The 14,886-nt window shown below is 33.2% G+C and overlaps 2 protein-coding genes across 2 annotated transcripts; one reads left to right on the forward strand and one right to left on the reverse strand.

Annotated features, from left to right (window-relative positions):
• Positions 1-10,140: 10,140 nt before the first annotated feature.
• LOC133818900 (high mobility group B protein 7-like) lies at positions 10,141-11,998 on the forward strand. The gene is made up of 7 exons (XM_062252008.1): positions 10,141-10,479; positions 10,686-10,768; positions 10,883-10,931; positions 11,030-11,143; positions 11,234-11,291; positions 11,454-11,633; positions 11,748-11,998. Exons 1-7 carry the CDS (start codon positions 10,361-10,363, stop codon positions 11,811-11,813), a joined length of 669 nt encoding a protein of 222 aa, XP_062107992.1. The 5' UTR covers positions 10,141-10,360; the 3' UTR covers positions 11,814-11,998.
• Positions 11,999-12,108: 110 nt separating this feature from the next.
• On the reverse strand, positions 12,109-14,448 carry LOC133818898 (LRR receptor-like serine/threonine-protein kinase RGI5). Its single transcript, XM_062252007.1, has one exon. The coding sequence runs from the start codon at positions 14,034-14,036 to the stop codon at positions 12,255-12,257; it is 1,782 nt and encodes a 593-aa protein (XP_062107991.1). The 5' UTR covers positions 14,037-14,448; the 3' UTR covers positions 12,109-12,254.
• Between the last annotated feature and the right edge of the window lie 438 nt (positions 14,449-14,886).

Consider the following 14,886-nt stretch of genomic DNA (forward strand, 5'->3'; position numbering starts at 1 on the left):
CAGTTAAAGTAGTTTAAAAAACTTCAAGTGTGCTTAAAATGTGCAAAAATGTGATTTAATATATTAGCATAAGTCGATATATTGCAGCTATAGGGGTCGATATATCGCCTATGTTGATACGGAAAACATGTCGATGTCGCACGAATGAAACTACGGAGCCACAGGAAAATGGGGCAAGTGATATATCGCCTATAGGGGCGATATATCAGCTACATCTACATATTTTGAAAATCTATGGAATTCGAATCTAGAAACAACCCTCAACAACTTGGACTGGCTTTTGAACGATTTTGACCGAGTTCTGAGCATCTGTTGAGCAGAAAATTCAATTTTTTATTCATTTTAAAGGGAGTTAGTTTCACTCCTTGAACTCTATAAAAAGACCCTTCACTCAGCCATTTTCATCATCTTTCAAACACTTCTCAGAGCCTCCAAGCTGCCAATTTCGTTCTAGAGAGAAACACTAGGGTTTTGGGGTTAAAAGCCTTCAAATCTAAGATTTTCTAAACACTTGGGAAGTAAGCTATAGTGTGATTTCGGTATTGAGGTATAGATCGAAGCTCTAAGCTATCTAAGGTACTCTTGATCCTTAGATTTAGTTCATTATTATTCCTCTTATTCTTTTCTTTTACTTCAAATCCTAACTCGTTGTAGTGGCTTTTGATTAGGTGCTCGATTTCTTGAAACTTAAGGTTTTCAGTAAGTTCTTATCTTGATGGTTTAGATCTTCTTTTCTTTAGGAAACTTATGGTTGACTGTTTGGTTTTAGGAGTTTCCAACCCCGCACTTGTCTCTATTACCCCAGTTTTTGGTAAGGAAAATAAGTTAGATTTTATGTTCTATGTGTTTGTATGTATGTTTTTCTTTTGTTATGTCTTTGGTCACTTGGGAAATATGTTTGCTTAGATAGGAAATCCTGAGATTTTTATGTCTTTTAGTCACTTGGGAAATATGGTTGCTTAGATAGCAAATTCCAAGATTTTTATCATTATCGTAGACTATAGTTGTGTCTATACCTACCTCTAAATAGTATCAAGAGGACTATAGCGGTTTCTATCACATACTACGGTAATGAGTTAATGGTCTATAATATAGTAGTCCATTTTTTTATGTTTTATGTCTTATGTCTTATGTTTTATGTTATGCTTTAGTAGTTTTTCCTTACTGGGCACTAGGCTCATTCCTTTTTATTTAGATTGTGCATAATGAACATGGAAGGCGGGACGGATCCTAGGTGGCTTTGGCATGTGTATTGGGTAAGGACTAAAGGAATGGACCGATGGAATCAATTGAGGATGGCGTTGACTTTTGAGTCTTTTTATTATGTATTTATGATTTTCGCATTTAGCATTAGAACATTTAAAATAAAAGTTTAATTTTCTTTATTATTTTATGTATAAACAATGGGATCTCATATTTTTAGATTTTCTATAATAAAGTTCTATTATTTTATGTATGTATCCAAAAGATAGTAGTTATTGTCTTAGTAGTTTTAAAGGTCTGAGGTCTTTAAGATAGTCGGGTCTTTACAAATACCCCTAGGCTCACCCCGAGCCAAGTATTTGACCTCGTTGTGACTTTTCCGCCAAGTCGCTCACTAGGATTGCCCCGTGCCGAATATCGCAAATATATCATGATTAAGGGTCAAAAATGCACATTTATTGATTTTAATTGTCAAAATAAATTAAGTTTTAATTAATATTTTCATGGAATTAATGTAATATATTTTATAAATTAAAATATTCAATTTGGATTTAATTTGTTTGTATTTTGTAGGAAAATGATACGATTTTGGTTGAATAAAATAAAGCAAAAAAGAAAAGGAAGTAAAAGTGGAAGAAAATGAAGAAAGTTGGCATTTTGAAGAAGTCAAACACAAATTGTAAAAGCCCAATCCAATTCATGAAGATGCCATGTCACCAATCCATGCAATTTCTTCTCCACCAATAAGAGATGTCAATTACAACTCATTCCAACAAATATTGACAATTCATGTGCTTCATTTTCAACCAATAGAAGTGTCTTCTTTTCAACAAAAATTAGCAATCCATGTACTTCCCTCTCAACCAATGGTAGCTTTGTTGGGGTTTTATGCCCTAATTAAAACTCAAATTATTTGTAATCTCATTTTATTATCAATAAAAGAATAGAAATCATTTTTTGACTTGGTTAATCACTTTGCTCACATGTTTTATTTTCATGATTATTTGTTTAATATAAACTTATATTAAATCCCGAGCATATATCTAATCTTATTTATAGTGACGTCATCACAGTAGAATATAAATATGATTATATGTTCAAAATAAGTTAGTCCTAAGATTAGTCAGTGCACAAGATTTACACTGACTTGCCAATCTACGATATGATCTACTTACACATTACAGTGTTATGTTCTTTCCAGAACATTAGCAAAGTATATAAGATCGGATGTATTTGTTACATCAGACAGGAGCGATATTGACAGCTGATAAGATAAGTAAACATACTGTTATTATCTATTCTAGTCATATCATATAGTTGACCATAGATCAATTCAATCTCAATTCTGAGTGGTTAGTATTCTAACTGATTGTATTATTTGAGTTATTTGACTTGTTCGTTACCAGCTTATGCTACGGACTAGCCCATACTTACATCTTGGGAACTCGGTAGTATAATTGAGTGGGAGTGTTAATCATAGATACAGACATCTATAGCTTCTGATGAATAAGTGAAACGATGGTTTCCTTTTAGTTTGGTTCAAGATGTTAAATGATAGAGATCTCATTTCAGTAATTAAATTAGTTTACCGAAATATCATTTACAAGGAACTAAGTGTTTTAAGGATAAAATACAATGAGGAGTAAAATGGTATTTTAGTCTTATCTCATTGTAGACCGTCTATAGAGGATTGAGTGAAAATTATGGTTTTAACAATGGATAATTAATAGCGTATCTATATTTGTTATAGAGCGTTCTATGAATTCAATAGTGCAATTTCGAGTCTATAGTGGAGTCACGAGGAATTAATAAGTTAGTAAATTTATTTGTTAGATTTATGAATACTTATTGGAGCTTGATTTCATAGGCCCATGGTCCCCATTGTACCTTGGATAAAATCATCTAGATAGTCTCAATTAATTGATTTAATCATCAATTAGAATTATCAAAGTTGACCAGGTCAATTTTGGATAGTTTCACAAAGTTGTGTAATTTTGAGAAGAAACGAGAAATTATGTCAGATTTATTAATTAAGATGAATTGGTATCTAAATTAATAAATAAGTTTCAATCAAGGTTCAAATTATAAATAATTAATTTGATAAAGTATTTAAATAATTATTTAATTAATTAAATCAATAGAAAATAATATAGACCTTGATTTTAAGTCCAATGAGCTTATAATCAAATGGGAAATTTCACGGGCCTATGCCCATGATAATTTCGACCTAGGGCTTCAAAATGGCTGTTATTTTATTGATTTTTTAATTAAATTAAATGGCCTAATTGAGTCTATAAAAGGAGTGCTTAGAGAGAAGTCAAAACATAAGTCACAAGTCAGATTTTCTAATAGTTTTAGATTCTCTCTAAACACAAGTCCTTTTCTAAGCTTCTTTGTTATTTTCTCTTCTTCTCTCTATATCTATCTCATGTATTGAGAATTGCCCACACTATTCTAGGTGGTTCTAAGGATACATTGGAAGATTGTGAAGAAAATAGAAGGTCGGTTCAGTTTCTTGATAATACTCTGCGACAAAGAGGATACAAGAGTTAGAGAAACTGAAGGAATGACTTTTTAATTCCGCTGCGTATACTGTAAGTATTTTATTCTTTGTTTCTCTTTGGATTCAATTTTAGAAACATGTTTTAGGATATCTCGTATTAATTTGTTTAATATTAGATATATATGAAAATAAATAAAGATCATGTATAAGCTAATCTAACAAGCTTGCCACATGTCATTTCCACCATAGTTTATTTGTATAATATACGATGTAGTTTTCATTTGAAAAACACACATTTTCTACACACTTCTCCCCGTACCATCTTTTCTCTTTATTTCCTCTTCTCCATTTTATCTCTAAGCCTAGTTTTATCACATTTTCAATGGAAAATGTGATAATGACTTTTAACTTAGGCTAGAGTTTTCTTTTTGTGAGGATAGGAGTGAAGCTTTATATTTTGTAATCTTTTTATTTTGAATTTATAAAAATGTTTTAATGTTCAAATATTTGAGTTTTATTATTTCTATCATTATTTATGCAATTAATAATTATTATTAATTTTATATAGATTCAGTCAAGCTTTTTCTATGTAATTTTACTAAAATTATTTATATTAATTTTATTATTTTGTGGGTAGTCTTTTACTGCATTATCACCAAGATGATATAATGTCACTTCTAGATTTCTCATAACAATAGTATTAGCATGAGATATTAGTTTGTTATTTTGTGAGTAGTCTTTTACTGCATATTGCCAATGGTATTATGTCGATTGTAGGTTTCTCATAACAATAACATATGCATGTACTTCAACTAAGAGATTTTATTACTCAAATACATTTGCAAATTATCAAAGTAAATAGGTGACCAAAATATATTGTGGAACCACAATACCTCACCAAACCCCTTTTATCATTTGTTTTCATTTCATTTCAATTCTTCAAAACCACAAAAATATAATTTCTTTTACTACTTTCACATTACTTGCCTTCTAACTGTTTTATTTGTTCTTTGTTTCTTTACCTCCTTGTGAAATCGACCATCCATCTATACTACGACTACCGCTAAGTGGAAGTCACGTTTGGGTGTTAATCATATCACATTATAATGTGGTCTCAATCACATAATACATATAATTACATTTATACCCTCAACATGTCAAAATTACAAAAATGCCCTTATTAACAAAAACGGGCCCACATGCATATTTAATACACATAAACATGCATAAGTATTCATATTACCGTATAATTCATATATGCCACATAATCACACATATATTCAACTAATTTCACATAATTCGCATATAAATCCAATTATTCCCTCCTGGCACATTGATCAAGGCATTAAGCCTTATTAGCAAATTTGGGACGTTACATTCTTTCATTGGTTCGTCCTGGAACCCCATACATTCAGCTAGGGGTGTTCATTGGATCACATCCAATAGATTTAAGCTCATCCTATCTAATCCAATTATCCATTGGATGTTGGATTTTTACAACCAATCCAATCCAATTGAGTTGAGTCAACCGATCTGATCCGATCTAATGGATAATTGGATTGGATTGATTCCATCCATTGGATGCATCCCCTAGTTATTTATTGTACCGGATTAGATCCATCCAATCATTTAGAGTCTTTTTAAATCTAATTTTCATGTATATTTCAATTATAAAACACACAAATTACTCATCTGAATGAAAACACTATTTAGTTCTAATAATTTAGAAGCATACAACACAAATTCATCTAAATTAGTAGCACATATGTAATTGGATAATTATTGGATCGGTTCGGTCGGTTTTTATTGGATGTTGGACACCCATCCAACAACCGATCGATCCAATTTGGATGTTTAAAACTTACATTCGATTTGATCCAATAGTAATTGGATATCCAATTTTTGGCGACCGGTTGTAATTGGATTGTATATATTCTGCACACCTCTACATTCAGCCACAAAGTTAGTGAGCGCTTGGCCTTTGATTGTTGTTCGCTTTATGTGTAGTATCTCGAACTAACTGAGTTTGATGGCACTTTTTAATAGACGTCCCGATGTCTCAGACTTTTGCAAGACCTGCCTTAAAGGTTGATCGGTTAAGATGTGTATGGTGTGGGACTGGAAATACGACCTGAGTTTTCTCGAAGCCAGGATCAAACAAAACGCGAGTTTTTTCATTTAGATGATATCTGGATTCAGCTCCCAGAAGTCTCTTGCTCACATAATATACAGGTTTCTGTGTTCGATTTTCCTCATGAACTAACACAACACTAACTGCATTTTCTATTATAGCTAGATATAAGTATAGACCTTCGCTAGCAGTTGGTTTTGATAACATATGGGGCTCAGCTAGATGAGTATACAAATGTGCCTTCTCTAATGGGGATGGTCGCATGGTGACCTTCCTTATCATCAGGTTGCTCTGTTTCGTTGTCGCGCATAGAACGGGTGACCACCATAGTGATTGTTGGGTGAAACTTGCATGGGAAATTAAGCCTAATATGCTCTCAATGAAAGCATCAATCTGTTGATGCGATTTTTTGGCAACAGAGGGTTTAGAAATCTGACAATAGAGAGATTATGATTTTTGTAAATCGAATGTATAAGAAGCAGCAAAAAACAAGGATGAAAAATGCTCACACGATTTTACGTGGTTCAGTAGTTAAAATTCACATAGTCCACGAGTCACTATTATTGATCTATTTAGGACTCTGGAGGAAATTGTTTATGACAATTTCAGCAAAGTTTTTGCATACAGAAAGTCCATCCCTTTTTATGTCCACTCCCCTTGTATTTATAGGAGATTCTCGTGGACAATTTTTGGTAACCGTACATTAATATGGTAATTGAAAATTTTGGGTAACTTCCCATTTACATAAATATATGATTGCATATTAAATTTACATATGTTATATCAAGTAATAAATGCATAATAAAATATGGCCCTTTATGAGGTGTATAAAGAATTTCTGAGTCTTTTGGGATCCTTCATTGTGCCTCATGACCAGGCTTTCGCGAGTTGAACACTTTCTTCGAGCTGGGTGTCATAGGACTAATCTGAACTAACACAGATCATGTTCAGAGTTTCATGAAGGCGATCTGGACGATGTATATCTTCAACTAAGTTGTTGGCGCAAGAAGCAATTTGGAGACTATCTGGTTGTTGTAAGTTGTCAAGTTGACTCGAGTTGCTCACCCTAGAGTTAGCAAGATGCTCTATATGTACGCTTTCTTCATATACTTGGATGCCAACTGTACCCCGTGTTGAGTAATTTAGCTAGTATTTTGGAGTACAACAATACCCATATACATCCGATCTTATCTACTTGGACAATGCCTTAGATAAGGCATCACGCCCCGAATGTGTAAGTAGATCATATCATAGATTACCAGATTAGTGAAAATCCAAGGCACTGACTTAATCTTAGGACTCGTTCTTTTGAACATATAATTACAATTATAATCCACTGTGACATAGTCACTATAATTGTAACTATTTATATGTTCTGGATTTTATAAATGTTTGTATTATTCCAATAATCATGTAATAAAACAAGCAAGCAACAAGGTTGTCAAACTAAATAATTTCTACTTCTTTTATTGACAATATAAAATATGAACTACCTATAAATATGAACAGTTTGGCATTGTGGAAATGATCTGATTTTTCTCTTGTAAATATATACTATGCTCAAATTCAGAGAAAACTCCATTACTAAAGCTCCTTAAGCTCTAATACAACAGACTCGTGGACTAAGACTCTTTAACGCCCCAACCACGTAAAATCCCTTGTGTGATTATCTGTAATCCTTTCTTGTTAAGCTCTCTTATATTTTATAATTCTAGTTTCCGAAAAGCTCGATAAACAGGTGTTATTGCAAAAAAAAAAAAAAAAAAATTGGGTATTAAAGTGTAACTTTTGAAAAGATTTTGGCATTATCGCCGCCAATTATACTAATAAAAATGTGACACGTAGATATTTAACAGACAGTTAATGGTGAGTACTAACGGTTGCACCAAAATTGTAGATTTATGTATTATTACCGCAAAAAAAAAAGATTTGAGTATTAAAGTGTAACTTTTAAAAAAATTTGGATATTGTCGCAGCCAATATCCCATTACCAAATTATTGAGAAAAAATCCCATGATAATCAATTAACATAAAAAAAAAGCGATAGAATAATGACAAAGTTAAAACTCCCATATTTTTTCACAATATGAAAAAAAAGCCATAAATCATGTAATTTTTTTTCTTATTTTATAGTTATTTATGTAAATAGCCCAAATTTTGATTTCATAAATGAGATCTTTACAATTATATACCTATAATATAAAATAATTACAAAATCACCTACAAAATTTTATTTACAAAAATACATTGCCACGTCATCAAAAAATACCGGATTTTAAAAGTAATATAACTGAATTTGAAACTTTCCCGAAATCCCAATTTTCCCGTTTTTGTGGGTTTAAAAAGTAACATTTTGGTTACTTAAAATATTAATAAGTTACCAATTAGTTACTTTTTTCACCATTTTTTATACCACTTTTTTTTAATTTTGTTTTTGTTTTTTTTTTCATGGTACGGGGCCCTCTCTCTCTCCACTGTACTCTTTTTTTTTTTATTAATTTCTTACATTTTCTCTTATCTTTAATTTCAAAAATATTTTCCAACCACACTGCTAGTTAGTTGGGCTCAAAAGTGGTATCATCGTGACCTACACTTCAAGGTGATCATTTTGATATGTGGGAAACATATGTTTTTGACCATCGTCGGAGAAGAAGACCATAATAAAAAGCAACCATTTAGTTTTTTTTTTTATATTGTGTTGAAAAAAAAGTAACTAAATTTTAAACTTCATACAAATTTAATAAACTAAAATTTGTATTCTTATTTTACATTTAAAATATACTATATTGTATTCTAAACAACTTAAATTTATTTAAAAATATTCCAAGTAACTTTTTTAAAATAGGTTCTTTAGGATATTGTTTGGTAACTTTCAAATAGAATATAAAAAAAATTATTGTATAATATACTAAATGTAACTTTTATTAATAAGTTATACAGTAATTTGTTATATTTTATTGTAACTCATTAGTTTATAAAAAATGACTAATCGACAACGTAAAATTATCTTAAATAATAAGACACCATAATTGGAGGTAACTAAAATAAGTAAAAATAAGTATTGGAGGTAACTAAAATGTATATAAAATAATATGCTATAAAAATAAAAAATTTCATGAAAAAAATTACTAATTGATAACTTATTAATATTTTAAATAACCAAAATGTTACTTTTTTAAACTCAGAAAAACGGGAACACCGAGATTTTGGAAAAATTTCAAATTCAGGTATATTACTTTTAGACACCGGTATTTTTTGATGACGTGGCAACATATTTTTGTAAATAAAATTTTGTAGGTGATTTTTGTAATTAAATTATAAAAAACAGTAAGAATGTAAGATAATGTTTGACTCATTAACTAAAAAACTGTTTTTTGTTTTTAAAACTTAAAAACCGTTTTTTGAAAACAACTAGAGGTGTTTTGTATTGTTTTCAGGAAACAATTTTTAAAAATAAAGTTACAAAAAGCAGAAAGTTTTGAGAACAAACAACAAAAAATTGTTTTTAGTTGTTCTCAATTTTTTTCTCACATAACATTTTTAATTATTATTATCTTACATCATTTTCTTTTTCATTAATTTATCTTTCCTCAGTTTTTCTCTACTCACTTTCTCTAACATCACTTTTGATCTCCTTATTTTCTCTTTTATTACTTCCTATATCGTCATTTTTCTATCTCGCAATTTTCTTTCTCATTTTTTTTCTTGCATCAATTTCTCTCTTCTCATTTTTTTTCCTCAAAATTTATCTCCTTATTTTTCATCACTTTTTCTTTTACATTACTTTATCTCATTATTTATTACAAATTTTTAAATGATTTTTTTATTTATAAATATATTTATTAATTTTTAATTTAAGATTTTTAAAAAAAAAATAAAGCTGAAAAATTATTTTTAAAAAATATTAACCAAACACCTTTTATTTTTTTAAAACTTCAAAAACTATTTATTTATTTTTTTTAATACACAATTTAAAAAAATAAAACAGAAAATAATCCCGTACAAATCCCTAAATTTCTCCACATAAATTCGCTTTACATATTTGGGCTGGATATTCGGTTCCTTCGCCAGCATAACAAAAGGGCTGGGCTGGGCTCGTCTTGAGTTGGGCTTATTGGCCTTTGGTATGTTGCTGAGCGCGGGAATAAGCAAAGGAAAGACATTGAATCTACACCGTCCCACTCACCGAATGAAAGGTAATTAACGGTGAGAGATGAAAACAAGTCATCAATCTGAAATTTCTCTCTTAAGAAAAGAAGAAGAAGCGCGGGGTATTCAATTAGTTTCGTTTGGAGTTTTGGGTACGCGCGGCAACCCAAAATCTGATAAATTTCAAGTTTCCCACTTCTCTTCAATACCGAAACTAAAAATCAAATTTCAATTAACTCCCTATTTATACAATCGTTTCACTTCAAACCGTCTCGCTAAAACTTCAAGTCAACCCATCTCTTTCGACGATTCAGTCCCTCTTTCTTACTCGGCTCGACTCGGTTTGTCTTCACAGAGAAAAAGAAGGGGAAAAAATGGGAGGTGGGTACCCAACAAAGGCAAGGAAGCGAGTTGAGGCTTCCACTGAGTCTACTACTACTGCTGCTGCTCCCTCTCTTGTTCGAGGCAAAGATGGCAGTGCTTTTGCTCGATGGTACTCGTTTTTTTGAGTCTCTTCTGTTCTTGCATGTGCTTACATATCAAGTTTTGGATCATTTCTTAGCTGTTTCTATAGTTATTGTTTAATGGGTTTTGTTATTGTTATTTTGTCTCAATTTCTGACAATGGGTGTTCTTGGATGCGGTTTTCATTATCTGATTTTCTATGTTGATTAAAAGTGCTCTTTGTCTTTGTTTGAAGTGACGAGTGTAAGAAAGATGTTCCCGTGGCACTGATCAGTTTCCACAGTTGCAGTCTTGATGCTAAAATTAAAATGAATCTTGGTATGCATGCCCCCCTTTGCTTGATTTGTTACTCTTTTTTTTTTTTTTTTTTTTAAATTTTAATTTGATGAAATTTCTACTTAGCATTTTCAATTTCCTTGTTGTTCGTTTCAGATGCCCAAGTTGTGGAGGCACCTCCGGAGGTCAAGAAGGCAACTGAGAGGTATTTGATTTGACTGAGTTTGGTTCTTTGCTTTTTTAAGGTCCTTTTATGCATTAACATTAATCATATATGTATTTATTGATTTTTGGGCTGCATAGGAAGAAACCCACATCAACAGAACCAAAGGCAAAGAAAGCAAGAGTTGGGAAGAAGTCTAAGGACAATAATCCTAACAAGCGCAAGCGCCCCCCCACTGCTTTCTTTATCTTCATGTACGCCTTTTGTTGCTGCCTTGTTTTGCTCATTTCATAGATGTGCTAGTAAGATATGTGATGCTAATGTGATTTGTCATAACCTTTCAGGGATGATTTCAGAAAGGAATTCAAGGAAGCCAATCCTGACTCTAAGGATGTTAAAGTGGTAAGATTTGTTTCCTTCTTCATCTTGAGAATCTTTGCAAAGGTCCTTTACAACTTGTGTAGATTATGTTTTCTTGCTTATTTGTTTATTTCTTAATATTCCTTTTATTTAATTTTTTGGAGTAGAACCTTAGTTTAGAGTTATCTCTTGAATGAAATTCAGGTTACAAAAGAGGGTGGTGCAAAGTGGCGGGGTATGTCTGATGAAGAGAAGAAAGTTTATCAGGACAAGGCTGCCGAGCTTAAGGCAGAGTATGACAAGGCTGTGCTGGCGGATAATTCTGAAGATGGTGATGTAGATGCGGAGGCAAATGCAGAGGCTGATACTGCTGAAGATGTAGATGTAAGCTTTTCTCTATCTGACATTGTCAATTTTCGCAAGACAGGTTTTATTGTTGGTTTAAGAATTTTTTTCTTTCTTTTAGTCTGATTGTTTTGTCTACATTGATTTATTTAGGAAGAAGCAGGTTCAGAGAAAGAAGCTTCAGAAAAAGAAGTTGAAGAAGTATCTGATGAAGAGTAGAATACCTAGAGTTATTTTATATTTTGGTGGAATTTATATTTCCTCTTTGGATCTCTTGTAAAAAAATCAAGTTGTAGTCATTGCAATATAGTCTACGAAGTTGTTCTTTTTGGATGTTGAATGCTTGGTAACTATATTATAGGATAATTTTTGCTCTTAGTTATAATGGCTCTTTTTTTTTTTTTGATATTGCTTTATGCATTTTTTAATTTTCTTAGCGCAATATAATTTTCCATCTTATTTGTGTAATGTTCTCAACATCAGAGATTTTGAAATTTGTACTGTAAATCTAATATATCCTCTAGAATGATGGAAACAATATTTTTTGAAGTAACTAAAAATGGAAATGAATAAAGATAAAGATTATATAGGTGGAATAATACTAATATGTGAAAATGCTCATGTGGCATGAGCATATCTTTGAGCAACGGAGTCAGCATCTTACTGGCTCGTCTCTGCTGATTTCTTTCCCCTGCAAGGTGCCAAGGGCTGGCCACATAAGCACAGATTGTGGGCATAAGCAGCTGCAGGGAAGATGTTAAATGGCTTGCCTTGTGGGATCTCTCCGCATAATCTGTTTGCTCTGAAGCTTGCATGTCTCAGAGCTTCAATCCCCAATAAGCTATTTGGGATTTTTCCTGCCAGAGCATTGATGGAGAGGTCAAGCCATTGAAGTTTTACCAATAGTCCTAGGCTTGTGGGGATGGTGCCTGTAATGAGATTTCTTGAAATGTCCAACTTTTCAAGGTTGATCAGGTTGGAAACTGAACTGGGGAGTAGTCCACTGATCTTATTGCTTGCTACATTGAGTGCTTTCAACCTTAATCCTTCTCTGAACTCTGGGAATTTTCCTGAAATTAGATTCCTGGATACATCTAAAACCTCCAAAAAGCTACTTGTCCCGTTGTTTATGATCCTTGAGAGGGGTCCAACAATCTGATTCGAACTGAAATCAATGATTGAGAGTCCGTCTGGCAAGTTGATTTCGGAAAGATCAAACTTGAGTTGGTTGTTTGATAGCTTGAGCTTTTGGAGACTTGACATGTTAGTGAAGAACTTTGCAATCCCGCCACTGAAATGATTATCGGACAAGTCAATGGAGTTCAATGAATCTGGCCTGGTGAAGCTCGGAAGTATTCCTTTGAGTTGGCAACCGGCCAAGTGGACATCAGAAAGTTGTCTACTTTTGATCCAATCCGGAACAATCCCCAAGCTGAGATTATTGTAGGATAGGTCTATTGATAAAAGAGAAGGGATGCCCCTGGCCAATGTATCTGGTAAAGGGTTGGAGAGTGCATTTCTGGACAAGTTAAGGTACCAAAGATTCTGCAATCTTGAAACAGAGGCAGGAATATTGCCACTGAGCCTATTTGCACTCAGTGAGAGACTAGTAAGGGATTTCAAGCCTTCAATTTGAACTGGAATTTTACCTATGAGCTGGTTATTGCTCAAGGACAAGTCCTGAAGCTTGGCCAAACTAAACAATGAAATGGGCACCTGCCCTGACAATTGGTTATTGGAAAGGTCAAGAAAGGTGATGTTTTGAAAATGACCTAAAAAGTCTGGGACTAACCCACAGAGTCGATTGTAACTGAGATCAAGGTACTGCAAACCATGAATATTTTGGAAAGTGGGTGGGAGTGAACCTCCGAGGGAGTTTCTTGCCAAATTCATCTGCTGAAGATTTCTCAGATTCCCTAGACTCGATGGAATCTCCCCAGTCAAATGGTTGCCACTCAGCGAAAGCCCCTGAAGCAGGAGCAAACGACCTAACCCAGGAGGGATACTACCTGTGAGAGAGTTGTCCTCAAGAGATAGTTGAGTGAGATGAATTAAATTTGAGAAGCCTTGAGGAATTGGACCAGTGATTTGCTTCAGACCACTTATAACCAACACTTCCAAGAAAGGCAAATTGCTCAGAGAAGAGGACAGAGTACCTTTCATGTAAAGGGTACTGTCTTTCTCTGGTCTCTGCAACTGGAGTGCAGTGACTCTCCCAGCTCCATTGCACTCAACACCTTCCCAACCTCCATCGCAGCAGTCCCTGCTAATCCAAGTAGAGAGACTATCCGTTGTATCCTTGACGATTTTGGCCTTGAATCCAAGAAGGGCAGCTCTATCCGACTCTGAGGAAACTGGGGTTGCTTGAGCCAAAGACTCCACAAACAAACCAAAGAATGAGGAGATGAACAAAAGAGCTGGAACCCAATTCAGGATATGCATTTTTGAGAGGTGGGTCTTTCTCAGATCAGAAAACTGAGGTGAATAAATGAAGGGGGAAAAATCTTGGAGTTTCGGATCTGACAGAAGAGGGGGGACTTTGAATGGAGAGAAAACATATTCTATAAGGGGAAAAGTGAGAAAAGTCTCAAAGCAGACATGGGTTTATTCTGTTTCTTCACGTACACAAGAAGGTATAATGATGAAAAAGATGGTGGGAAATATATATATATATATGTGGGTATATATATTTATATCTGAAAGTGTGACTGAAAATATAATGCTGTTGGAGATGTTATCTGAAGACTCAACGCTGTCTTCCAAAATTTATAGTAGCCAATCCAAACCCTTTTGTTTAGAAAGTTAGAAAGCAGTTGTTTTTCGATTTGGAGGGTTTGTCTGTGGAAATCAATTTTTAAAGACATTCACATGGACATTTGTGACCGTTCGATGAATCACGGGGTTCCTAGTTGTATTTTTTGAACGTTGGAGCGCACTGAGATTCAAAATTCTGATACCTCCTTTTTTTTTGCCCCCTTCTCATAAAATCAACCCAATTTTGCTAGTCCACAAGTTTCATGTTGTGAACTAGTATCACTTCTTTCTGCCCATAAAGAAAAATAATCATTTCGTTCTTCTTTGGCCGGAAGTGTGAGTAAAAATGTGAGCTTTAATGGATTTTGGCTGCACTCTAAACGTTCATGTGAGGCTCGAATTTTGAGCTAATTTGTATTTGTTTTTGTCTTTTATACTAAACCACTAATAGAGTTTGAACTTTAAAAATTGGCATCTTAAAATTGTTAAAGAGAGTGTTGACAATGCCTACACCAACCAGTTTTCAGTGAGAAAATAA

Source organism: Humulus lupulus, chromosome 2 (genome assembly GCF_963169125.1).
Source record: "Humulus lupulus chromosome 2, drHumLupu1.1, whole genome shotgun sequence".
Taxonomy (NCBI): domain Eukaryota; kingdom Viridiplantae; phylum Streptophyta; class Magnoliopsida; order Rosales; family Cannabaceae; genus Humulus; species Humulus lupulus.